Source organism: Mus caroli, chromosome 3 (assembly GCF_900094665.2).
Source record: "Mus caroli chromosome 3, CAROLI_EIJ_v1.1, whole genome shotgun sequence".
Classification (NCBI taxonomy): domain Eukaryota; kingdom Metazoa; phylum Chordata; class Mammalia; order Rodentia; family Muridae; genus Mus; species Mus caroli.
Genome location: NC_034572.1, coordinates 30925178 through 30950631, shown reverse-complemented (window position 1 = coordinate 30950631; position 25454 = coordinate 30925178). Strand labels below are relative to the sequence as shown.

Genomic DNA, 25454 nt, shown 5'->3' with positions numbered 1-25454 from the left:
TGTCAGGTAGTTGTTAGCTGCCTGACGCGAGTGCTGGGAACTGAACTTGGGTCCTCTGCAAGCATATTATGTGCTCTTAGCCACTGAGCTATCCCTCCAGCTCCACTTCGTAATTATAACCCTCCACAGCTTCAAGCATCTATATTATCTGTGGGTCCTAAAGGTATTCCAATGTTTTCCCCCTAGTTACTTTACCTGCTTCAATTGCTTTTTTCTTTTCAAAGTGGATCTCATATTTAGTTATTATTCTTTCTCTTTTATTTTTAACTATGTGAATATGTGCTATGGGTACATGCATGAGGATACAGGTGTCCAAGGAAGCTAGAGAATGCTTTCTGGATCTGGAGTTAGTAGTGAGCCACCTGACAAACATGCTGAGAACTGAACTGTGGTCCTCTCCAAAAGCAATACATACTCTTAACCCCGAGCTCTTTTCAGACCCTTAACCTTTATTCTGATCCACTCTGCTCCCCTTCCACTTCTAATCTTAGTAAAATCTGAGTACACACCACTCTATACTTGATTGTGTATTCTCTCACAACTACTGAAATCAAAGGGGCCACTATTACTGGATAGCATGACAGTTACATAGTGGTAACATCAAACTGCTGTGGTTGATTCTGCAGTTAAAACTACACAGAGCTTACACAGAGAGCTTGTACCAGGCACTTTGAGCTCAGGTCTGAGGTATTATTTTCTAAACTACACAATGCTACCACACTGAAGTCTCACTCAAACACGGCAAATACTTCAACTGAAAGGACACATCTAATAGAAGTGGAGGAGGCACTACAATTTGAAGTTTAAAACTCTCAAGAAGAGATTTTATTATTATGGCCCCTCACGGTCATGGACTGAAGAACATAAAGTCTAGGTGGATATAAACTTTATATACTTTGTTAAATGATTCCGTACATAGATTGGAAACAGTCTCGGTGAGTGGTATAGACTCATTTTCTCAGGAATTTCTTTACACATGGTTTAGAAGGAATAGCTGCCCAAACCTTAGTTTACTGTGAGCCTTGTGTCTTAAAGGTGGGCCCATGTCCACTGAGATGTATCACTGCAGTCACACACAGGAGCCATCCGCAATTTGGTTCTTCCTTTTTCGTTCTTTCTTCAACAATTTGGCTGGTACTTCCTTCCTTCCAGGAGATGGGATCCCTCTAGATACAGGGCCTATAGACCAAAACCTAACTATTGCTTTTGCTCAGAGAAGAAAGTGTTTTTAGTGTATGCAGATAACATACAGTCCACACAGATGACCCCAAGGTCTGTCTTCTGAATTATGTTAACCCGGGCTAGGTAGGTGCATGGTTTCAGCCTCAGGATGTTCTGTCCAGCGGGTGGGCACAGATATAGGCTCGCTTCTCAAGGATCTGCTGAGACACTTTCTTAATCTGCTCATCCAGGTTTTCTGGAGCGACTATAAGAGGAGAAAGGTGATCTCTTTTGCGATATGGTAGTACAAACAGGTCTGGGAAGTATGTTTTTACCCAGGTCACTTTTCCACAGGGACACTGTACCCAAGGACACTCTCCTTTAGGCCCTCAGGTCTTATGTGGGAAGGCCCTTCTTGGTAAGTGGTTCATAGAAAGACTATTTCACTACTTTCTACCATGCAGGGCAGCAGGGCCGCTGGGCTAGGCTCTATAGTTACAGGCTATTGTTATATCTCCACTAAGGGTTTTAATGGCCCTCTCCACAATAACTGGCAACAGGGCCAAGGCTCTTCAGACTTCCATTTTAAGGAGAATCCATCTATATTTCAAAATGTGGACAAGCAGTTAGGACAGAGAAAAAACATTTCAGATTGACAAGCTGGCCATGTTTTTCAGGGCCTAGGCTTTTAGAGAAGCCATTTCATCGCCTGTACAACATACTGCAGCTCTGTAACCCATTTTAGCTAGAGTCTGCGGCTAAAGAGACAGGTATAATGACTGTCTCCTGCTTTGGGGACATCACTTGAACAGACACCAGCATACCCACTTTGTGAGCAGCAGCTCTGGGAGGGAACAGAGCACCAACTGCCCACTATCAACATGACTGTACCTGGTGCTCTATTTCCCACGTGCCCTCTCACTTACACTTGTCCAGCTGAGACAGGCTGAAGAGATTCTGGAAATAAGCTTCCACACAGAACATGTTGGCCAACAGAACCTAGAGAACCAAAGTCAGAAAGGATGGCAACTGAGAACTCTGAAGTTGACTCTGAACGCTAAGATACACAGCCTACTACCACAATCACATCTTGGGCAAAAGAGCCTGGCCCAGAAGTTACACAGTTCCCTGTAAATGCATGCTGACCAGGAGCAAGCTACTCAGGATCTCTCAGACAGCTCCTTTTTCTGTCAAGTGGGCATCCACAGGCTATTTTGGAAGGACATGTGTCAAGCACCTGATAAACAGGAGTTGTTAGTGACTAATCTACTTCCTCCTGCAGGGTGAGAAAAGTGAAGTGCAGGTAATGAATGAGGGTGGACTGGTCTGTCTTCTGTAGGAACCTAAAGGCACTAGTCACACCCCAGAGCAGCACCAACATGGCCGCACCACGGCCAACTCATCCACCCATCTCTGCAACTACCATTTGGTGCTGGAGACCCTGACTCACTGTCTCTCTTGTGCAGGACTCTCCAACAGGCCCCACCACCCAACTGCTCCCTTCCTCAGTTCCAGGCTTCATTATAGCACAGTGGGATTAAGGGATCTTCCAGTAGCCACGATCCCGACACCAGTTCATTGTGGCTGTTCAGTATTTCCTGTGTAGGGTCATGCAAGGCTTACCTCATGATCATGATTCCTGAGCCCAATTCTGATGGAGCGGCTGGCTCTCGACAGCACAGCAGTCATGCCATACAAGTTGATGAGGATGTTGGCTACCCGCTTTAACACCAGCTGCTCCTCTACAATGTTCTGACGACAGAGGTTCAGAGTGGTGACAATGATGCTTCTCCCTTCTCTATACTCAGGCACATGTCATACTTTATATTTAAACAGGTCTCAGAAACCTGTCTGACACCAGAGCTGAGGCTTACTGTGCTCAGAGTCACTCAAGCAAGATTCTGCACGGAGATTAACTCCTTGCATTCGGACCCAGGTAGGTGGCCCATCCAGGTACTCCAAAAGCCACTGTGTGGTTGGAGAGTGCTGAGAACACTATGAACAATCCACCCAGTAGGGCCCCTCCATGGGCTGTACTGACTAGCAGTTCCAGCCTCATGGAGATCAAGATTTCTGTTCTAAGCCTGGTCTCATAGGTGAGCAATGGGCCCAAAGTAGTCCCATGGCTGCTGATCCTGGGAGAGTGTGGGTAAACGGAAGTAGTGCCCCAAACCTGGCCAGACCCACTTACCTTTCCAAAACGGAGTAACAGGGTCTCAACAGTCCGGCCAAAGTAATGGACATTTTCCTCAAGCTTGTTGGCACTGTCCTATCAGTGAAGGAGACACACTTAGCATCTCTTCTCACTTGACCCACAGAATATTCAGTCTGGAATTCCAGGGAGACAGGGCAGGGACAGGATGCAGCATCTGAGTGTTCCCAACTTTCTGGAGGACCCTCGATGCCAGGCACACCCTTCTGGATTGGGAATGCATTGCAGCAGGGTACCAAATGTGGGAAGGATGACTGCTGGGCATACTTACTCCAAGGCTGGGGTGGACAACACCAAGATCGCCTGTTAGCCCCAGGTCCACAGTTCGGCCCAGAGAATCCCGAAGTTTCCGACCAATCGTCTCCATGACTGTGGTCACATTGCCACTTTTAAGCTCTCTGCAGGAAGTTCATAGTTTTGTGACTTGAGACCCTACAGCTGGCTCCCACTGACAGCAATATGGTACCGTAGCATTCTGTGCTCTCCAGTGGCTGAGCATATGGGCTCCATGCACAGGGGCTTTCTCCTCCTGGCAGAGGGAAGCCAGTTGTATGGCTAGCTTCCAAAGAGTTAAAGAGTCTGCAAAATCCTATTAGCAGCCTTTACATGGGCTCCAGCAGGGCTATGACTGCTCTGCCCTGGAATGAGGGCAGAGTGGATAAAGAGGGGCAGAGAAGAGAACCTAGTCTCAGACTGTCCCTGGTTAATGGGACACCTCATTTCCTAGCTTCTGGATGTCTCTAGCTAAAGTAGTAAACATTTCCAAGAGCCAGTGGGAGAGATCAAAGTTAGCAGGGGACAGGAAGATAGAACCTAAGTGTGCCCAGAGGACAATGTGACTCTAAAGGCACTGAGGACAACCTGGTGGGTTGTCCTTCCTGCTGCTTCCACATGAAGGGCAAGCTAGAGGTGTGGGTTTCCAGACCTTGTCACCACAACACAAATGCCACTGTCCCTCCTTGTGCCAGCTTTGCAGTGAGCCTTTGTGCAGCTACTCCCCACCCACTGCCCCAAACCAGGCAGCCTTCTCCTCTGGCCCCCCAGACAGGCAGGGACCGAGAAAGAGATGGGAAAGCAGCACATACTTGATCCTCGAGGTCAGGATGCGTCCCGCATGCTGCAGGCCTGTCAGGGCAATGAACAACCGAAGAATCTCATTGGTTCCCTGTGGCCAGAAGTGTGAAGGTCAAAAGCAGTCCAGCAGTGCAGCCTGTGTCCCAGCCACTACGCACAGGCCGTGGCCAGGTGTCAGGGACCACACAGGGAAGGAGAACAAGGTTGACCAGATGGTATGGCCTCCATTCCCCTGGGGTTTTTACCTCTCACAGCCTGTTCTGCATGGTCTACCTTTCTCTAGGTCCCAGAATACTCATTAAAACAAAACCAGATTCCCCTGGGTGATAGAGAGATATGATGCCCAGGACACAGAAAGTACGGAACAGATAACCCATGGCTCTCTTAGACCAGAATCCCCAGCAAGCTATAGAGCTGAGCAGCAATAGCTGGAGACTCCTCAGGGGGACACCCCCCCCAACACACACACACACACACACACACACACTGCTTCTCAATGTAAGAGCAGTACCCAACGGGACTCCTAGACTTCTAATACAATTTTACTACAGAACAAGGAGCTGTAGGCCACTGGCCTAGGCTTGACAGGCAGAACCATCCTGTAGTTGAACTGGTACCAAGGAGATTTGAGATTTGCCTCTGCAGAAAAGCTGGGTACGGGGGTTCTTGTGGTATTGCCCCCAGCTCTGAACAAAGTGTTCATAACTTTCCCAACCTTCTGGGAATTATAGCCCCGAGAGCAGACCCTGCTTGACCACACCACCTTGTCAGAGTCTAGAGAAATCTGGGTTTCCCTCTGCAGGAAGGACCAATAGAGGGCAGCCCCAGACAAAATGGCTTAGACATGGCTCACTCTAGAAAAAGCTAACCTTTCTGTTATTAGGTTGTGGCTGACTGAAAAGGCAGATACTGGCTGGGACCAAAAGACCAAGGAGACCTTCCATTGGTGCTGACAAGAGTTTAAGGATTCTCCTCATTGCCAGACCACACTGCAGCTCAAATCCCCTTCCTAAGTGTCAAACTCTCATGGTCCTGTGCACTGTGAATACCCATCCATCCATCTTGCTTGTCCCTTCCTCCTGGTGGGAGCACTGCGCAACCACGTTAATTCCTGATCAAAAATTTCCTATGGCTTCCAAAACCCATGTACTGGACAAGATCATCCACGGTCCAGCTCCTTTTCTGTCTTTCCCATTCAACCTCCATGGTCAAACTCCCTGTCATATCTCACTACCTTATCCAGATGATAAGAAGGGTGACTGATGTGTCCACAAATACTTCCTTACTCCTCGATTACCTAGTGCTAACCAGAAAGTCCTGTCCATTTGCCTACCTGCCACACAAACTGCCCTGCCCCAAGGCAATTCTTCTGCCAAGGGCCATCAAGTTCATCATGAGAGATGAGCTCCCTTTGGGGGATACTCCCATCTTTTATGCTACCCATGCCTCCATGTGTCCTCCAGGCAGTCAGGTCCTACATGGCATCCCAAGGATACCAGTCCCAATCCCTCCATATGTGGTATACTTCAACTCAACTGACCCCTGCAAGATTAGACATTTATGGAAGGCAATAACTAGAAAATGAGTCAGGGGTGAGTGAGTCTTCCGTGGACACTATTGAACCACTTCAGCTCACTGACAGTGAAGTTATAACCTAGAGAGTATGAGATGGGAGCAGAGCAGGAGCTGGGACTAAACGCTGGGTCTCCCCAGATGGGTCCAAGCCTGCCCAGCCAGAATTAACTTGGCAAAAGTACAGCAGTCACTGTGAATCCCAGGGCTCAGTGAAAAGGGCCTTTGGGAGTGTGACCTGAGAGGACTGTTTGGTCTCTCCAGTCTAAACACCCTCTACAAAACGAGGGAGGGTGGAGGCACTGATAGATTATTAAGAGGGTCCAACCAGAGGACACAGCCTGCTCTACATCACTACAGGCCATTTCTGGACACTCAGCAGCCTCTCTTGGGACTAGGAAGGCTGGGGGGTGGTGTGTGTACGGGGGGTGTAGGGACATCACTAAGGGGGTGTACAGGGAGTACAGAGACATTACAAAGGGAGTATATATGGGGTACATGGACATCACATGGGGTATACAGGGATGTAACTGAGAAGGTATACATGGGGGTGTACAGGAACATCACTGAGGGAGTGTACAGGGGGTACAGGGACATCACTGGGAGGGTATACAGGGGGTATGGGGCATCACTGAGGGGGTATACAGGGATATCATCACTGAGGGGGTGTACAGAGACATTATCACTGAGGGAGCATACAGGAGATACAGGGACATCACTGAGGTGTACAGGGGGTACAGCCAGCAGGGACACTCACCTCAAAGATTAGGAGAATGCGGGCATCACGCAGCATGCGCTCATAGGGGTAGTCCTTCATGTAGCCTGAGCCCCCAAGGATCTGCAGAGCCTCGCTCACACACTGCCAGGCAGCCTCAGAGCTAAACACCTGCCACAGACCCAGACAAGGTTAAACCCTGGTGGGAGCACTCCACAACCCTGTCACTCACTCCTAGGACAAGACCTAAGCTATGGGGAGCAGCTGCCCAGGATGCAGTTGGAGAATGTGTGGAGAACCTGGCCTTGGGAATGAGTGGTTCCAGAGGAACTTTCCAGGTAAGCCCAGGCAGGATAAGATACACCAGCCTGTGTGCTCTATCCCAACATGACTTGTCACACCTCTCACGCAGACTTCCCCTTCTTAGGAAGTGTGCCCACTCTTGCCATTCTCATGTGTCTGCCACCTTGCTCTTGTGACCACTGTCTACTGAGCATCCTTTGGATAATGACACTCAGATCTAGGGCTAGCATGTGTGAAGAAGGTCACTCTTGGGCCTCAGTCAGTGGCTGGAAGGTACTAGAACATGAGAATGAAATGAGCCTCGCCCAGCACACAGCTGCCCCTCCCTCATCCTAAACTTAAGCAGAGCCCTCGTGGATTCTCCACTGCCCGTCACTATAGGCTGTCAGAGCTTCCAGCATTTCTCTTAAGAGTTCAAGTCTAGAGGTTAAAGTGGGGTTTCGGCTATTACAGCTTAAAAAACAAAAGCCCTTTCTTAGCCCTACCTCCTAGCCTATTCATTCCTTTAAGTCGGCCACCAATTCCACACAGGACCAGAACTCAGCGGCACTCAGTACCAGGCATCCTACAGCCTAGAGATCCTAAGATCCAGAGAGGGCAAAAGAAACTAAGGCATGGAACACCTACCCACCAAAGACAAGGCCAGAGATGGCAATACCACAGTCACTTCAGTACTAAGTACAGATGCCTAGACACCTGAGCAAAAGGCAAACATTATCATCAGCCGAAACAACGTGTCTCCAGCAGAGCCGTATCCTTACGGCAGGAGACCCTGAGAAATTCTATTACAGCTGAAGCATTAGGCAAGGACTTTAAGGACGATACAAATAAACCCCTTAAAACTGCTCAGGACATGAAAGGAAATCAGCAAAGTGAAATAAAACTGGAAACGAATAATTTAGAAAGTCAATCAAAAACCTCAGAGTTAGCCCTGCCAACCGAGTACCAGACGTGGAGGCCAGACTCTCAGGTGTTGAAGGCAAGGGAGAAGACAAGGATACTTCAGTTAAAGAAAATGTTAAATCTAAAAAATCCAGACACAAAACATTCAGAAATCTGGGACACCATGAAAATACCAAATTTACTAATAACAGGAATAGAGGAAGGAGAAGAAACCCGGGTTTAAGACACAGAAGATATTTTCAAAAAACAGAAGAAAATTTCTCCAACCTCAAAAAAGGACCCCAAGCAAAAGCAGCAGGTAATGGATCTATATACACAGATTTTTGACTGTTTATTTTATAGAAATTGTACTTTTTGTTCTGACCATGCTTTGCTATTTTAAAACCAGCATGTGCTATGTTCAGTACCCTGAGCTGTTCATTACATATATATATCCGTCAGCTTCCACAATTCTGTGTTGGGGCTTTCATTACCTCCACTTTAGAGATAACCTGGAAGCTAAGAGATCTAAGTGACCTGTTCTGGGAGACAGTTAGGAAATGGCCACTGCAGAATGAACCCTGCCTCCAGAGCTTACTGCTGCTGCTCTGATGTGACGGCCGACATGTGCTTCTCCCAGGTCTGCCCTGACTCCAACCCGTAAGCAGCCATATCCTTGGGCTCGTTCCGGCTTTAGGCAACCCAAGATGACTGATTTCTGGCCTCTGAGATTCAGCTTTCCATGGCCAGCTCTTTAGTAAATAAACCACGATTGATTGCCTCCATACTGTGTAATACACAGTTCACTGATTGTTAGTAGGAAGGGGAGTTGCTGGACAATGTGAAGGAAGTAAGAGACTTTGAGTACTCAGCCCTCAACAGCCCTACTTTACCACAGCCCTACTCAGGGCTCAGGGAAGAATGCAGGAGTGGTGGAAAGACTGTAGGGCCAGAGGCGGTACATGCCGTCAAGGAAAGTTTCCCGTCACAAAAGAAGTGAGACACATACAGACTCCCAGAGACTATGAGAGCATGCATGAGACCTGCACAAGTTCAAGCCAGACAAAATCCCAGCATGGAGAAAGGGAAGTGGGCACCAAGCATCACCCCTAGCTAAGAAGTAGTTGATTGCTGCTGGGAAGGAAAAATCCGTTTTCTTTAATGGAATGACACTGGGCACACTACCCACACTCCAGGGCAAGCCTGATCTAACTGACCGTGATGACCCAGGGAACGCGTCTGGCAGAAAGGTGGCTGTGAGGGAAAACAACGAGTGGAAAGCAGCCAACGCCACAGAGGTGAAGGAGGTAACTGCTCTGTGCTGTGGGTCACTTGTTTAACCCGTAGGCATCCCTGTGAGACATCGTCACTATTACCCTCTTCTGTTATAGCTCAGAGGTGAACCTAGGAGAATCACTGCAGCACAGTGTCAGCCACCTTGAGAAGGGACAGTCTGAGGAAGCCCAGGGACAGGGATATAAACTTGGGACTGTTCTAGACTCAAAGGTTGTTTTAGAACATTTCCTACTTGCAATATTTCTAGAACCCTTTAAGGTAGAACAGCAACACACACGTAACTCAGGACAAGGCCTAGAAGTCAGCTTAGCCCTTTTACAGACCAGAGAGCTCAGAACCTTGCAACCAGTGGCGTCTTTTACCTCATTAAACATGTTCTAAAAGAAAGCTCTGACCAAGAAGAAAGACCATCTACCATCTACTCTGGAAAAAAAAATGGCATTCCTTCCCAGGAAAGCCCAGCTAATTTACATGGATATAAAGTTTTGATGTCTGTGTTTTCTGTGTGTCCCTGTTGTATACAGTAGGATCAACCAGAAAAACAAACAACCAAACTGGGCATAATCCATAGGGAAGTAGGGAGCTGTCCTGTAGACTCACACTCAATGAGCACCATTCTGAATCCCTTCTCCTGGCTTCACCCTAGGGCCCTGCTGGCCCAGAGAGCTGCACAGGTGCATATCACAAGGTCAAGGGCCATCGACTCACGAAAGGAAGGTGGCTGACAATGCCATGGGTCGCCCCAGAAAGGATGATCTCCCTCCAGTGCTCCAGTTGCTGGGATTACCTTCACCATGGCTGCCTCGATAGAGCAGTCGGGAAATCCTGGTTGGTCTAGCATCCCTGAAGTGAGGTAAGTCATACTCTCCATTACATATGCCTTCTGAGCCATGAGCGCAAACTTTTCCTGAAATGTTTAGAAAAACAAAATCAAGAAGTGATCTGCATGTGCATAGACTTAAATAAATCTCCTAATCTCTCTTCTCCTGAAAAAGCCAATTATGTCAGAGCCTTGCTGTCCGAGCACCGATAATGCCTGGTGCAGTTGTCTTCCCATTCCCCTGCCCACGGGCACAGCACAGAGACAGAACTGAAAGCCTCTCCTCACCCACAGCAAAGCAAGGTCTACAGTACCTGAATCAACCCAAATTCGCTGAGATTCCTGTTGAACTGCTTCCTCGTACAGGCATACTCAGCAGTCAGTTCTAAAGAAGAACAGAGTTGTCACGACAAACAAACAAACTGGATTTAGGTTATTGGAAAACTGTTTCCTATGGGCAACATGATGACTCTTCAGCACCCAGAAGGAAATATGAGAGAGCTCTGTCTCTGAAAATAGAAGCCCTGAAGCCAGAGGCCCCACTTTCTGGTAGCTGGTTGGAGGTGGAATTCTCAGGCCTCATGGGCCCACAGGCAGCAGGAAGAAGGTTAAGAAGACAGAATGCTGAGTCAGTTGTGAGGGTATGGAAGGAAACACGCTGCCTCCCTTCACAGTGCCCACCTCACAGCAATGCTGGGAAAGTAAAGGGAGTAGAAGGCTGGAGGCACCTAGCACAAAACTAGGTGCACAGGGCACCCAAGGAAGCCGTGGGAGTGGGCCCCCAGGTCCTCAAGCACAGCGCAAGGGTTGTCTTCATGCCAAAGCCCTGGCTGGGGCCTCACATTAGTGCTGGGTTCTAAGTGCCCCAGAGGGACATCCAGCTGTCCACCCTGGCACAGTACCTCCAACTCTGCCTGTAACTTGTTTCTCAAGTACTTCTTCTGGTGTGATCCAGCTGCTGCTGGTCTCCCTTTGTTCCTATGCCCCCATGTTTCTAGACAGTGAGAACCCTCACAGATGAGAGCCACAGATCGTGATGAAAGGAGCTTGCACCTAGCAGGCAGGTTTACCTTTAGGTCATGATGCATAGGCTTGTGTAAACCACCGCCCGCTCTGAACCCAAATGCACGCCTACACTGTAGTAAACGCCAATAGCCATAGAATTTACAGGGCTGTTTTTGCTTCCAGCACTTCATAACCCACAGCTCTGTCCAAGGAGCCCTGGGACTCTGTGAGATTAGATCTAAGGCTTTCTTTTGCTCATGGAACAAAGCTCATTAAACAGTCATATTTGTCATGGGCTAGTTTGTCTATAAAGCAGAGAGATGTTGAAATACACAGCCTCTGGGGAAGAAGTACATTTGGTCCAAATCAAAGGCCAGATGCTAACTTAAGCTGTTTCTCCAAGTGGTGTAGCTCATACTTTCCCACCCAGCGGGAATGGCACAGACATTCTGGGTATGCAGTAGGTGCTGCCGAGGGCTCCTGCTCCTGATTCCCGACTGTGGAGGTTCATCTACAGTGTCAACCTGAATGGCTTTAGAATCACAAATCGATACAAGGAGACACATCAGGGCATGGAGTTCCCAGAGATGTTTAACTGAGGAGGGAAGAGCCACCCTGAGTATAGGCTGTGTCAGCCCATAAACTGAGGTGCCAGAGTGAATAAAAGAGGAGAAAGCCATGGGAAGCCAACATTCACTCTTTCTGCTTCCTGACTACACACACAACATGCCTCATACCCTAGAAGCCAGAGCTAGATGCTTTCTATCTGCACCTTGCCAAGAGGGTCCATGGACTCAAACTGGGAGCCAGAATAAACCCTCCTTCCTAACACTGCATTTGGAAAGTATTCTGTCAGAGCTATGAGTTAGGGAACTATCACATACCGATCAGTTTCTTCAGCATCCCGGCCACAGCACTGCCCATGCTGAATCGCCCACTGTTAAGGATGTTCATGGCTACCTGTAGGGAGGGTGGAAAAGGTGGAGAAGCAATGAAGGAGGCTGAGGAAGCCAGCCATACCAGTTTCCACGAAAGCAACGGCAAGTGGCACAAATTCCACACCAGTACGAAGGCCGAGTTAATGCCCTGCCAGTTTTCAGGCCAGAAGCAAGCAGTTCTAACCCATGAACTGGGTGGCCTGGGCACTGTTGTGCATTTGCATCAACATCACTGGCCTCTGACTGCAAGTCACTGATCGTAGTCTAAATGCACCTGCCAGCACTCCCTGTCCAGTGAAGGAAGAGAACCTCAGATGGAGCTACATGTCCTGTAAGCAGCAAGAACACTAGCTGGACTTCAGGATCAGGCTGTTCAGATGCAGCTGCTGTGGATCAGTGCGGTGTCATGACTTTTTCCAGACTACAGCCAGCACATTCATGGCAGGCAAGCTTGTGTACAGAGGTGGCCCTAGTAACTACTGCCAGGTGCCTGCGACAGTGGCTCTGCTGGCCCCTGCCTCTTTCCTCACCCGGTATTCTGACCCAGTACAGTGAACACTGAGAGCCACACAGGAACACAGCTCCAGTTCCAAGCTATGCTACCTCATCCAGAGTCACAGGGGCTCTCCTCACCTCCAGAGAGCCCAACTAAAGAAACCGAGGGAAGCCTCAGGCGTAATTTTAAACACAGACAGCTTCCAAGTGTTAGTGAAGATGTAGAACTTCATACACTATAACCACTGTGGAAAAAGTTCTTCAAGAAAGTGCCATTCTATTACAGGCTAGCAATTCTATTACTACATTTACACTCAAAGGGATTGAGAACATATTTTTCGAACAAAAATCTGAGGATGGAAGTCCACAACTCTGTTACTGACACTAGCCCCAAAGTAACAATTTAGCCTAATGAGTACGTGGTTTACCCGCGCAGGCGAACATCATCTACCCATTCAAAAGAATGAAATACTGAGTGACAGAGAAGATGTGTTTAAGTTAAATGTCATGTAAACTATTTCTCCATAACATATAAAGATGGGGCTGGAAAGATGGCTCAGCGGTTACGGCCACTTGCGCTCTTGCAGAGCACTTGGGCTGTTCCTCGCACCCACAGTGGTCACAAACAGCCTGTAACTCCAGCTCCAGAGGATGAGATGCCTTCTTCTGGCTGTGCGGGTACCAGGCACACATGCAATTCACATACATAAATTGAGACACCAATGCATATACGTAAAGCAGAAAGAAATGAATTTGTCTGAATAGGGTGGCACATGCACTTAATCCCAGGCCTGGGGGGGGTGGGGGGTGCAGGTGAGTCTCTGGCCAGTGTGGTCTACATAGTGAGTGCTAGGCTCATCAGAACTACTTAGTGAGACTCTATCCTGCTCAGAAAAGTGAATCTTTAAAATATAAAGCTGACTATAGGGGAAAAGCTTCGGGCAGAGACTTACGTTAAGGGTTCTTGGAACCTGAACTTCTCAAGCCCACTCGCCTGTTTTTCACACTTGCTAGAGAGAGGAACCCCATTCCTCGCTCAAGATGAAGGAGATCTCCAAAGGGAATAAAGACTCCTCATCCTAACCAGACTCCCTCCTCTAAGAGAAAGCCATTTTTTCAGCCTCTGTGTTGCTGAATTCCTATGCCCAAGAGCTACACAAGGCCACAGGCTAGCCTGCTAGGAAAAAGGACAGGGCAGAACATGAGACTCTTGTGAAACAGCATAGCACTTACATGGGGCTGCCTGCAACTTACCTTAAAGCCCCCTCCAACTTCTCCAAGGACATTTTCCACAGGCACTCTGGTATTTTCAAAATGGACCTCACATGCTAAAACAACAGGAATTGAAAGAACGTGACAAATCCAAACTGCTCTGCTCTTGACCACAGGCCCGTGGCTGACTGGCTAATGCACTCATTTAGCATCCTAAGGAACAGTGAAGACAGACCACGTTCCTGCCACCACAGACACAAGGACATGGCAGCATGGTCAGTGCTCTGATGAAATACCAGCTCAGTACAGAGAAGGATGGAGCTGAAGGGGGCTGCCATCTTTGGAAAGTCCATGACAGACTCTTCTAAGGTAACATGTAACAGTAGCTGAAAGGAACAAAATAGCCAAAAAAACAGGAAAGCAAGGGAGAGCACCAGCAGTGCCTCAGCTCTTAGAATCAATGGGATTCTTATTAACAGAGCCACACTCATGTTCCGTAGAGCAGCATCTTCCCAGATTAGGGTAGGGAGTTAACAGACGGAATGTAGACAACCCGACGTGTACAGACATACAACCTAACCCAATTCACCAACATCCTTCAGACTGAAGCAGGCATCCCCAAACCATAAGAAATAAAATTCTACTGCTGCAAGCTAAATCCTACTGCGTCCGACTGACAGGGACACTGTAGCCAGAGACCACCAGCAATCCTGTAAGAAAGGCTGACTCTATTTGTCACTGTGCATTAAACAATGAGAAAGCAAAGTGCCTAGGACTAGGTAGGGGCTGAACAGTTCCCTTAGCACAGCATTCCCTCTAGCACTGCCTGGATGTTCTAATGCACAAACAATGCAAGTCCTGGCATGCTGAATCAGAGACACCCAAGATAAGGAAGGTTAGGGTTCAAGAGACACTAGGGCCAAGTGTGATACCTGTCGGGGTGGAATGCCATGAAACATGATCTGTCTGCTGGTCATATTTAAGGGTTGGGCATGTGGGCTAGAGGACCCGGTCACTCTTTCAAAGAGTACTGGGTATGGGGCACACCTGCCTTCCTCTTTGACTTCATCTCATATTCATGAACCATCTTTTGGGGTCCTGCATGCTGCTGGGACTCCATCCTCCCAGTTGTCAGCAGGTAAATGACACTGCTGAATGAGCTGCAAAGACACAAGGTGCATAGCTGTGGGCCCTGACACGCCACTTTATACCAAGAGACTTGTTAGTATAAGAACACTATGGCCGGCCAGATGGGTGAGCTGAGGAAACAAACAGGACACCAGCTTCCACTGAAGCAAGGGCTGACCAAGGAATGAAAGGTGGATCTGGACAGTAGGAAGAAAGGAAAGGGATTCCAGGAAAGAAAGATGTGGTGGCCTGCCACAGGATGTGTGCCCAAGACAGCTGCGGTTGTGTGATATGCATGCCTGCCCCTACTGAGGCTGGGATTTCAGCTGCCCTCACTCACCCGGGGTCAACAGTGCCAACTGTACCAAGCAACACAGGTTGTGGCTGCACTCTTAATTTGATGTTGCTAATTGCTAAACTAAACCCATGAGCAATGAAGTGCCCTTTCACCTTCGTCGGTCATAGTGACAGGGCCTGTCTTTCAAGTCTCTGCCACATTCATGCAGAAGCGCATCTGCCACACGACTTACTGTTGGAGCCTCGAATGCCTAATTTATCTTCAGGTTTCCCATTAGTGATTCCGCCGAAGTCTCTTTCTACTATGAATGCAGTCATTTTGTCTGTTTTCGAACCATCAGAATCAACCACCTCGGTTTTTGCAAACACAGTAAAAATATTGGCCAGTCCTCCATTGGTGATCCAAACCTGAAGAAAAGCAACGATCCTTGGAGACCCCTCAGCTCTATCCAACACTGAGTTTCAGGTCACCAGACACACAGACTTCATATACTGTACTTATCAACTGAACAAGTGAAAATGGGAGATGAGGAAAAAGAGAGGGTGCTCAAAAATCACAATGGATGGGAATTATTTACTTTTGATTCAAGCAAAACAAAGTGATCAAGGGCAGAGGGTAGGCGGTGAGCAGGGAAAGCTGAAGGCTAACTAGATAAGGAGCTATTACTATCCTCTGTCCCATTTGCTAATGGTGCTCTATCTTTAAGCAATCCTTGATTAAATCTCAGATACCAGGCAGAGGTGGTGAGGACAACAGAAACACGACCAGCGTAAGCCATGCAAGTGCACTGCACTATACTTTGCCTCTTTGAAATCTTGTGGACTAGAAATTGAAAATAAGCACACAGAGGCAGCTGTGTGCAGAGCCGAGGAGACGGGGTAAGACCACCTTGCTCCAATACTGCCTTTGCCACTTGAGGGACTTGGGTAGCCACTCTGCTCTGCCTCAGGCTGTTCTGAGAAAGACGTGCCACACCCCCGGGGTGACGTGCAGATCTCTTGGTGTCTGGTGTGCAGAAGGAAGACACAGAGGCGGGGAAGACTGACAGGGCAAGGAGGGCATGGCTGTACCTTGGAGCCATTGAGGATGAAATACTTCTTATCTTCACTTAACGTAGCTCTGGTCTGGATGGACGCAGCATCACTCCCACTGCAAAGATGGAAAGACCGGATTGAGGGAGAACAGTACTGGAGAAGGCTTAGAATGGGTCTGAGGGCTTGGACAGAAGATAGCCCTTAAATACCAAGTCAGACAAAAACAGGTCTGTTCATTTCAACTCTGATGCTCAAATTAGGAAGTGGTCTGATTCTGGAAGCAGCCGGGCACATCCAGTAAAACGAGTAAGATAGGAGCTCCCTACAGCTTATCAAGCAATTCTGGGTGTGATTAGGCCTGTTCCAGAATTACAAACACAGAGAAGCAAGATTAAACAAGGTGGCAGTTGGACTTGCATCAGACTCTGAGTCTTGTCCAGGCCTGCCTCGCCCTTGCCGTGTGACTGTGAACTGAGTACACTTCATGGCACCTCAGCTCCTAATCTGAAAACGTGGACTCAGCACCCAGCCACTGTGCTCTGGAAGACTGGCAGAAGTTTGAATGCATCCCTGGGTGTCAGGAGGCTTGTGAAGCACAGACACTGACTTAGCAGCTGCTATAGGACTGTCGTCTGGAAGTCTCAACGGGTCAGAGCTAAGATAATTATCCTTTCCATAGGTGTGAACTCTCTGTACTCCACACAAGCTCCATGTCCAGGCAGCCTGAAAGGTTCTGAGTATACACACGACATTTTGAGCAGACAGACCTGGCTGGCTCTGTTAGGCAGAAGGCTGCGATGTGTTCCCCAGACGACAGTTTGGGCAGATACTTGGCCTTCTGTTCCTCATTGCCGACCAAGATAATCCCCTAAATGAAACACACAATGAAACACACAGACCAACTGAAGATGAGAGTGAGATGTATTTATGAGGCAGTCCCTTCTGTCAACAATTATTTACTTCATTCAAGAGAAGGCAGGGTGAATTCAGAGCCAGCAGCCTCAGACAGAACTTAGGAGGCCAACCTGCTGAGGGAAGGCCCACCACCTTACACCATGAGCAGACACAGCGGCAACTTGGAGTCTACATCTAGGATTGCCATGCCTGGCTATTCCAGTGCAGTCCTGCGTGACCTTGGGTCAGATATGATTCTTCTCTGAGTCTCCAACTCATTATTCATAAATGGAGGACCTCTTGCTTATAGACAAGATGGTTTGGATGAAGGAATGTGAATACGTGGGGGGGTACTAGAGCTATCCCCAGTACAGGCATGCACGTATACTTCCGTGCTGTGCTCCTCAACCCCAGCTCTGTTGCTGTGTACCTACAGGCTGCATACATACTCACAGGCTGCAAAGCTGGACAAGGAACCCACTTAACTGTCTTTCCCCTGTATACAGCAGAGATGTATACATCTAATGTAAAAACCTTGAGGACTGTGTGCCTTTGAAGCTGCCCCACCATGCTTTCAGTTGAGGGAGCAAGTAAGGTCTATGTAAAGACAGGACAGCTCTGGAAAGGATTCATTTCCAAAGATAGCACTAATCTTTGTCTCAACTCCAACCGCAGCTGGGCTTCTCTTCTAGAGCCTGAGCTATAAAGTCCCCTCGTGTCACAGAAACAGTCCCCTGTCTCCTCCTTCCGACAACTGACCTTGAGGCCGATAGCCTGGTGTGCTGCCAGGGTCACCGTGATAGAGGCATCCAGGCTGATGATCTCCCCGAGCCGAGCATACATGGTGTTGGAGAGGCCCAGGCCACCTAAGACAGACAGACAGACAGGGCTAGCTGCTTCTCTAAACTCAGGAAAAGGGATTCCTTTTATTTTTCTAATTTCAAAGCAACAGGTTTTTGTTTTGTTTTGTTTTTTTATTTAAAAACATTAACACTACACAGAATGGCACAATGAAACTGTCACCTATAATCTTATTCTGAGCATTTCTGTGCATATCTTCCAGATTCCTATGAGGCAAGGAGACATACGAAGCTGAATGGTTAACACAGACATCTATGCAAAGAGTAGGTCACTGAGTACGCTGCCCATCCCTTGTACTAGAAAGATGTTTGCCATCCTGGCAGCAGCAGGCTTGGCTCTTCTGCTGTGGCACTGCAGCAGTTGGGGTAGAGTGTTCATTTCCGGCTGTGTGAGCCGCCCTGTGCACTGCAGTGTGGTTTTCACCTATGTCTCAGCTTGGACCAGCTCCAGATCTGGTTCTACTATGGACTTATTCTTTATACTTGAGGGCCCACCATCTGCTGTAGAAGGGAGGCTATACTTTAGTATCTGGAGACACAAATAGGTCAGGAACCAAAAGACCAAGAAAATCTCCCATTTGCTACAGTAATGGCATCATTTTTGAGTGTGGCAGGAAAATGTCCCAAACAGCGCATCTGGAAGACTGCATTTAAAGACCACTGCTCCTAAACAAGAAGCCCTTTATGCACACACGGGAAGCACTTGCTGAAGAGCTAGACCAACAGGTGAGTGGCCGCTGTTCTAACTTACCGTATTCTTCTGGGACCTGTATGCCAAAAAGTCCCAGGCTCTTCAACTTCTCTAAGGTGTCAACTGGGATTTTTCCCTCCCGGTCAATTTTTCGAGAGTCCACTGCCAAAAACAAGTTATCTTGATTAAACAAGTAAAAACAAATCAGATATGTTCATAAATAAAAGTATACAGAATGGTTTTGTATAGTCTACTAGTATCACTGGCAGAAAATGTCTAAAACCTGAAGTTGTTTGGTCAGGATCACTTGGCATGTTGTTGATTTTATGTAATTAAGAATTTAAGAACTGCATTTGTAAGGGACTGGTGCTAAGGAAGTCTTTCTCCTGATGTAGGGCCAGTCGCCAGGGTCAAGCCGCAGTGTATCATGTACTCCTGTGATACAGATTGTTGGAGGCATGCTGTCTCTGAGAGTGCGTGCTGTCAACTGAATTTGGAATGACTTAGGATCAAGCCTTTGTGTGTGCCTTTGAGAGAGTTTCCAGAGATGTTTGTTTTAACCGAGAAGGGAAGACCCTTCCCGAATGTGGGCAGCACCTTCATGGGCTGCAGTCCCGGGTTCCATGAGAAGGGGAGAGGGTGAGCTGAGCACAGCTCACACAGCTCAGAACCATCTGTTCTCCTGCTTCTGTCTGGGTGAAAGACGTGAGGAGTCAGAGCCAGGATCTGCTTCTGTCACTAAATGTTCCCCTCAATGAACTGTGGTCTTAAAACAAGAGCCAGAAGAGCCCTTCCTTCCTCAGCAGCAACTCACGGGCAGATGTCGTCACAGTGTGGAAGAAGGAGGTAATGCGCACACTCCACTGGATCCTTAAAATCCCTGCTACCTCCTCAGCCAGTACTTACTGACTGTTGATTGCAACAGTAGTCAACTTACACCAGACAGTAAGTACAGAGCTCTCAGAATTGTAATGGGAGGTCTGGATAAACAGTACTAAGCAGACTGTGTCTGGGCCCAGTTAAATCCAGCATTCAGACGCCTCACTGCCTACACAATACTCCAAAATTCTGAAAACAGCATACTCTGTATAACACTAAGTCAGTCACTGAATCAACACTCGTCCTAGGCCTTTTGAGTTGGCTCAGTAGGTAAAGGTGCTTTCTGTAGGGCTTACAACCTGAGTGTGATGCCTCAGGCCTACATAGTCGGAGAGAGCTGACTTTTACAAGGTATTTTGTGAGCTCTACAAACGCGCTGTGGCACACATATATGAACATACGAGCACACACACTAAAAGCAATATGAAAACCCCTTATACAAAGGAAAAGTGAGGTTCTGGCTGAGCATGGTGGCACATGCCTTTAACCCCAGCATTTAGGAGGCAAAGGCAGGCAGAGCCCTATGAGCTCAAAGCCATCTGGTCTACATAGTGAGTTCCAGAACAGCCAGGGTTATGTAGCAAGATCCTGTCTCAAAAAACCAAATGGCAAGGCAATGCAGGGCAGGGCATGGCAGGGAAAGGCAGGCAGGGCAGGGCCAGGATGGGCCAGACAGGCCAGAAAAATGAGATCTGTCTCCCAAACCAAACACCTCCTCCCTCTAACACCACCCCTATTCTTGAAATGGCAAAATTATAACATGCTTCAAGGAGTCACAGAAGTTACATAAAATCTGATCATTAAAAAGATAGCATGAGAATCCTCACTATATCACTGTATCTGAGTCTTCATGACTGTTCACACACAACAGCAATGTATGAGAACACAGACACATATGTACCAGTACAGGTTAAACTTTGTGAACTGCGTGAAATCAGCTGGCTTGTACTGATAGCAATGTCCTGTTTGTGATGTCACGAGAGTTATCCAAGAGGTCATCACTGTAACAAACCAGAAGGGCAGACAGTCCCCGAGAAAATGCTGGGCCACAGGTTGTGAATGGTTCCTAAAGCACCCAGTACAAAGAGCCAGATGGAGCCCTTAGAAATATGCATGTCATCTCATACAGTCTTCGCCACGGTGTGCGGTTAACAAGTGTGAACCACCTGGCCTTAGCCACTTTCATTTATTCTAGTTACCCACTTTATCAAGTTTTAGCCTGCTGCAATATAGAAACATTTAAAATAGTTGTTTACTACAGAGACCTAGAGGAGCACCAAATTATGTCTTTTAACTAAGCAGAAATTGATCCCTGAAGGTTCTATTATGAGCAGAAACTATGTGTAACTTAATAATGACACTAAGAGCTTTCTCTGTCTAGAGTGCTTCCAATGAACGCAATCTAATTAATCTTTTAAATGAAGAGAGCAATGAAGAGAAAACCATACATACCTTCTTCAGTAAAGAATTTTTCCAATGGTCCCACAAACTGATTGATTTCACTAAGTTCATGTTGACTGACCTCTGGAAATGGGAAAACTCCTTTCTAAAAATGAAAACCACGCATGACAAATTTAATTTTCAGCAACTTCTCATTGTAATATTTATCAAAAGGGAAAGGGGGTATGTGTTACATGCTTCATCTGGTCCCAGGAAGGAGGCAGAAAGATGACTTCACACAATACCTCAGGTCTGGGTCTTATGTCTAAACTGCTATCTATACCCATATTCCTTCCCATGCAGGTGGGTTGAATCCTAATCCCCAACAGTTTCCTTATCAAGGAAACAAGTGGTGGAGTGGGTCCCATAAGCAAGGAGCCTAGGACTACATTTGGATCTCCTGACAATGTGCAGGCCATATCTCCTCAAGGTCCTTTTGAGACTTGTAGGAGACAGTAGATATGAGGACTCCTCATTAAAATGGACATCAGTCTTTATGTGAACTCAAATGTTCCCAATGTAAGGACATAGCCTGTTCATCCTGTGTGTCCCTCTTTGAGCACCTGTTTCTTGCCTTGTGAATACTGGCTTTCTGTGCTTAGCATGTGAGGTAGCAGGGTCACAGGACAAGATTCAACCTGAGTCTAGCTGCTCTTTACATGTGTGACTGGCTTTGAGCAACGTATATGTCCTGTATTGGCTTCTCCTATATGATCCTGTTCATCAGAGAAAGGGGCTGTGAGGGTCAGGCAGGACATACTTGGGTCCTGAAACATGAAGTAAACATGCCTGTGTCCTGGAGAATGATGTGGCTTCTAATCACTAGTGGCCAACTTGCCAGGATTCCCTGCGGGCCTTTGAAATGATCCCATATGGCTTGAAGACCGGTGGCCCGCCGAGCTCTAGCTACTCCTCCAGTTGCTTGGGACAGGGTGTGTATCTGGACCCACAGCTGCTGAACACAGACACATCACAAGTTTCCAGGCTCAGGAGCTCCCCTGTCTCCTTGGTTCCTCTCACCAAGGGGAGCACTCAAGTCCCTACCCTGTCTTAGTACCCATGTTCCTGATGTCTCCACATTAGCAGCGTTCCAGAATCTATTTGCTCCTCTCTGGCCCAAGGACAAGCGGTCCATGGGTCTCTCTCTCTATCCAAGAGACAAGTGACTTAAAGAATATGCTGCCATCCACCAGCAGTCACTCCACTGCTGAGGCAGACTAACAGGGAGCATAGTTCCTGTTGGCCCTCTGAGCCTCTTAGAACAAGGCTGCCCACTCACTCAGGCCACTCCCACTCCATCACCTTCACAGCCTTGCCAGTCACCTAGTCTGGGTCAAAGGGCTGTGTGGGAGAAAAGTGATATCGATCCCAGTGGGCCAAACAGACAACCTGGCAAATACCTGGTATTCAGACATACTTAAAAGGGTAAAGACTTCAGGAACCCAGGCACAGTGAGGCACACCTTTAATCCCAGCACTTGGAAGGCAGAGGCCAGTGGACTCCTGTGAGTTCAAGCCAGCCTGGTCTACATAGCACGTTCCATGCCAGCCAAGACTACACATCACGACCCAGTCTCAAAAACAACAACTCAAATACAATCTTCCAAAACAGAACAAAACCCAAAAACTTAAAACAAAAAATATCAGGAGGGATACTGGAAGCTAGAAGGAAAATATCCTCTAGTTAAAAGTGACAAAAACTGAATGAGGCACCGCGTGGGTGAGGAGTGAAATAACAATTAGCATCTTTTAAGCTGATAAAGCAAAAGAACCTGTTATTCAGGTAATCCTATTGCAGACGCCAATTGTATAAGCCAAGGGGCTGTAACTAAGTCTGCCAGTGCCACACAAACCTCCCCCATTCATCCTCCCACTTGCCCCTGGGGCAGACTCGGGTCCAAATAAGTGTATATGTCAGCCACTGGCATGGATAACTCGGCTGCTCTCTACCCTCAGACGCTTAAGTACTACTGCCATTGTCCTAGTCAAGGCCCAGAAATGCTCCGAGAGCTGGTGTTTGCTCAATCCATGAAGTAGCAGTGCAGTTAGAAGTGGTCAGATCTGAATGTAACTTGAAGATAGACAAAGATTTACTTACTATAGGATTCAATGAGAATAAGACTAATCAAAGGAATCACTGGAGAATGTATTGAAAAAGTTGAATCACAGAGTAGCCATTATCTACTGTAAACAGGCTGTTGGGAGAAGCAGAACTGGGTGGGATCCAGGAGAGGTTATCATATACGCTTATTAAAGATGCTTATTAGACATCTAAGAGGAGATATAGAGCAGAAAGGTAGCCTAAGTCTGGAGTTAGGGGAAGAACTCAAGTTGAAAAAATAAATCTGAGTCATAAGAATAGAGCTGTCATTTAAAGCTAGGGCACTGAATTAGGTCATCAAGGCTGACCATAATAAAAAGAGAGGCCCACAGGCTTGAACTTTAGAAAAATTCAGCATTGCTAGGTGTGACATACATTTTCAATCTAGCTCTCATGAAGGAAGGCAGAGGCAGAAAGACCCAGTGAGACTGTCTCAAAAACAAGCAATCAATACACCTGCCACCTCCACATTAAAAAGAACAAAACAACACAAACAACAACGACACTGCCTCTGACTTCAACTGGGCTACCAGAGACACTGGCCAAGGTCTACAGGTTGAGAAGCCAAGGAACTAACAAAAGAGATAAAAGGAAAAAATTAATTTTTTTTTCAGAAACCTGAGGACTAAAGTGCATTCAGAACAAACATTAAGTACATATCTGCATTAGTTACTAATGGTGCGTGGGGTAGGAATGTGAATGAGAAGTGAGCAATGTGGACAAAACTACTGGCCACTGGGCCAAAGCCTGAGGGCACAGGTCCAAGATGCAGAATTATCCTTGAATAGTGAGAAAGTTGAGTTCTAATCACCAGGTCAGCCTTTGCTAGGGGTAGACAGCTCACAACAGTATAGAAAGTAGATACCATCTGGAGGAGAGCTGACCACTGGGATTCTCGCTAAGTACAGAAATGTAAAACTGGCAGCAAAGCTCACGGGTGATGAAGGGTAGATTTAAAGACTGAAGGGGATAAATGATGGCTGCGCTCTTCCTCCTGCCTTGGAAAAGCACAAGAATCCAAGCCCCTCAGACCCTCTGCGCTAGAATGTGGGCAAAAGAGTTCCCACACTTCAAAGTTCTAGCTTTGAACTTTGCAGCAGGGCAGCCACTCTTAGCCCAAGTCTTGACTTCTACTTTAATAAAATCAGTCAGACAATACGAGGAAACTGTCCTAAAGAGAACATACAGAAAGAGTCAAATTTGTTGAAAAGCCTTCTCACTTTTAATGTGATAGGTGCACTATGGCCTCGAGGTTGCTCCGAGGTGGGTTGTGGATCTCTGAAAAGGGAACGGAACCTTGGAGTGAGTCTGGAGCTGAAGAGAGGACGGTGAAGCGGCATAGGATGAGCTGTTTCGAAATCATAATGTGAATAAAAAGATAAATAATGGAAAGGAAATAATCATATTTCCTTGCGAGAACTGAGGGATGTCTTCATCATGACCTCTTCAATGATTCCCCAAACTTCCAAGACAAGAAACAGCTGGAAAGGCAACTCTGTGGAGACCGAGGCAGGAGGACCACGTATCCAAGGCACGCCTAGCTACAGAGCGAGTCCAGAGACAGCCTGGGCTACTACTTAATGAGACCCTGCCCCAAAACAAAAACCACTGTGACACGACTTAAGCCACATCGCCGAGCCCAGCCTCTCGGATGCTTGGCTTTTAAGGGCTCGGATAACGTTCCAGGCAACTCTGGCCAGAATGAAAGGTGGGAGCAGAGGACACGGGCAGTCCGGGCTCGCCTCCTACCTGCTCGATGTTGCCCAGGAAGAGCTCCTTAGCGAACGAGCAGCTCTGCAGGCTGGTGTGCAGCGGGCGGTGCCTCGCCGTGAATTCCCTCAGCACCCGGGAAGCTCGCGCCGCAGCCGCCACCGCAGTCGCCCCACGCGAGAGCAGCACATAGCCAGACATGCTGCTGCTCCTGACTTCAGACTTCAAGTTGCAGGAAGACCCGCCGCTCCTCCCAATGACGCCAATCACCCGCGTCCGGGCATCCAAAGTCTCACCCTGCGCCGCTGCAGCCGGAAGCTAGCTCGCACTTCCTGATGACGCAAGGGCTGCGCCGCCTTGAGCGAGGCTATTGGACAGGTCGTTCCAGAATATGTTTAATAAATGTCTCCTAAGCCAAGCATTGCTGTATGTAATGTCTGAGTATGTAATTTAGCAATTGTACTTTTATAAATTCATCTGAACAGGCTAGGAAGTAAGTGTGTGTGTGTGTTCTTTCTTGTTATACTTTTGCCAGTAAGAAAACGAAAATACTCAGAAGTCAAGCTGCAAAACTACCACCCAGGCTCCCAAACACAGCTCTTGTGCCTGTGTGCTATTCTCAGCACATCCCCTAAAGAGCAGATTAGATTTCATCAAATAAACCTAGAAGTACTTTTGTTATTCTCGTCTCATTTAATGTAGGACTTAGAATATTGCTAAATGGGTATAACAAAA

At 47.5% G+C, this 25454-nt stretch overlaps 1 protein-coding gene across 1 annotated transcript; it reads right to left on the bottom strand.

Moving 5' to 3' along the window:
* Positions 1–795: 795 nt before the first annotated feature.
* Positions 796–25048, bottom strand: Acad9 (acyl-CoA dehydrogenase family member 9). The gene is made up of 18 exons (XM_021158179.2): positions 24759–25048; positions 20922–21015; positions 18651–18752; positions 17799–17905; positions 16913–17013; positions 16182–16260; positions 15344–15518; positions 13728–13801; positions 11925–12000; positions 10350–10420; positions 10003–10122; positions 6777–6905; positions 4459–4538; positions 3645–3771; positions 3353–3430; positions 2785–2913; positions 2088–2160; positions 796–1426 (listed from the first exon to the last, which is right to left on the bottom strand). The coding sequence occupies exons 1-18, from the start codon at positions 24918–24920 to the stop codon at positions 1326–1328; spliced, it is 1878 nt and encodes a 625-aa protein (XP_021013838.1). The 5' UTR covers positions 24921–25048; the 3' UTR covers positions 796–1325.
* Between the last annotated feature and the right edge of the window lie 406 nt (positions 25049–25454).

Bases quoted from the DNA above. Each gene is read 5' to 3' on its own strand.
- Acad9 (XM_021158179.2), bottom strand. From the start codon at position 24,920: ATGTCTGGCTATGTGCTGCTCTCGCGTGGGGCGACTGCGGTGGCGGCT. The intron at 17,014-17,798 runs GTCAGTTGTCGG...TGTTTCATTTAG, and splicing joins ACCAGGCTATCGGCCTCAAG to GGGATTATCTTGGTCGGCAA. The intron at 15,519-16,181 runs GTACAGCCATGC...GCTTTTCTTCAG, and splicing joins TCATCCTCAATGGCTCCAAG to GTTTGGATCACCAATGGAGG.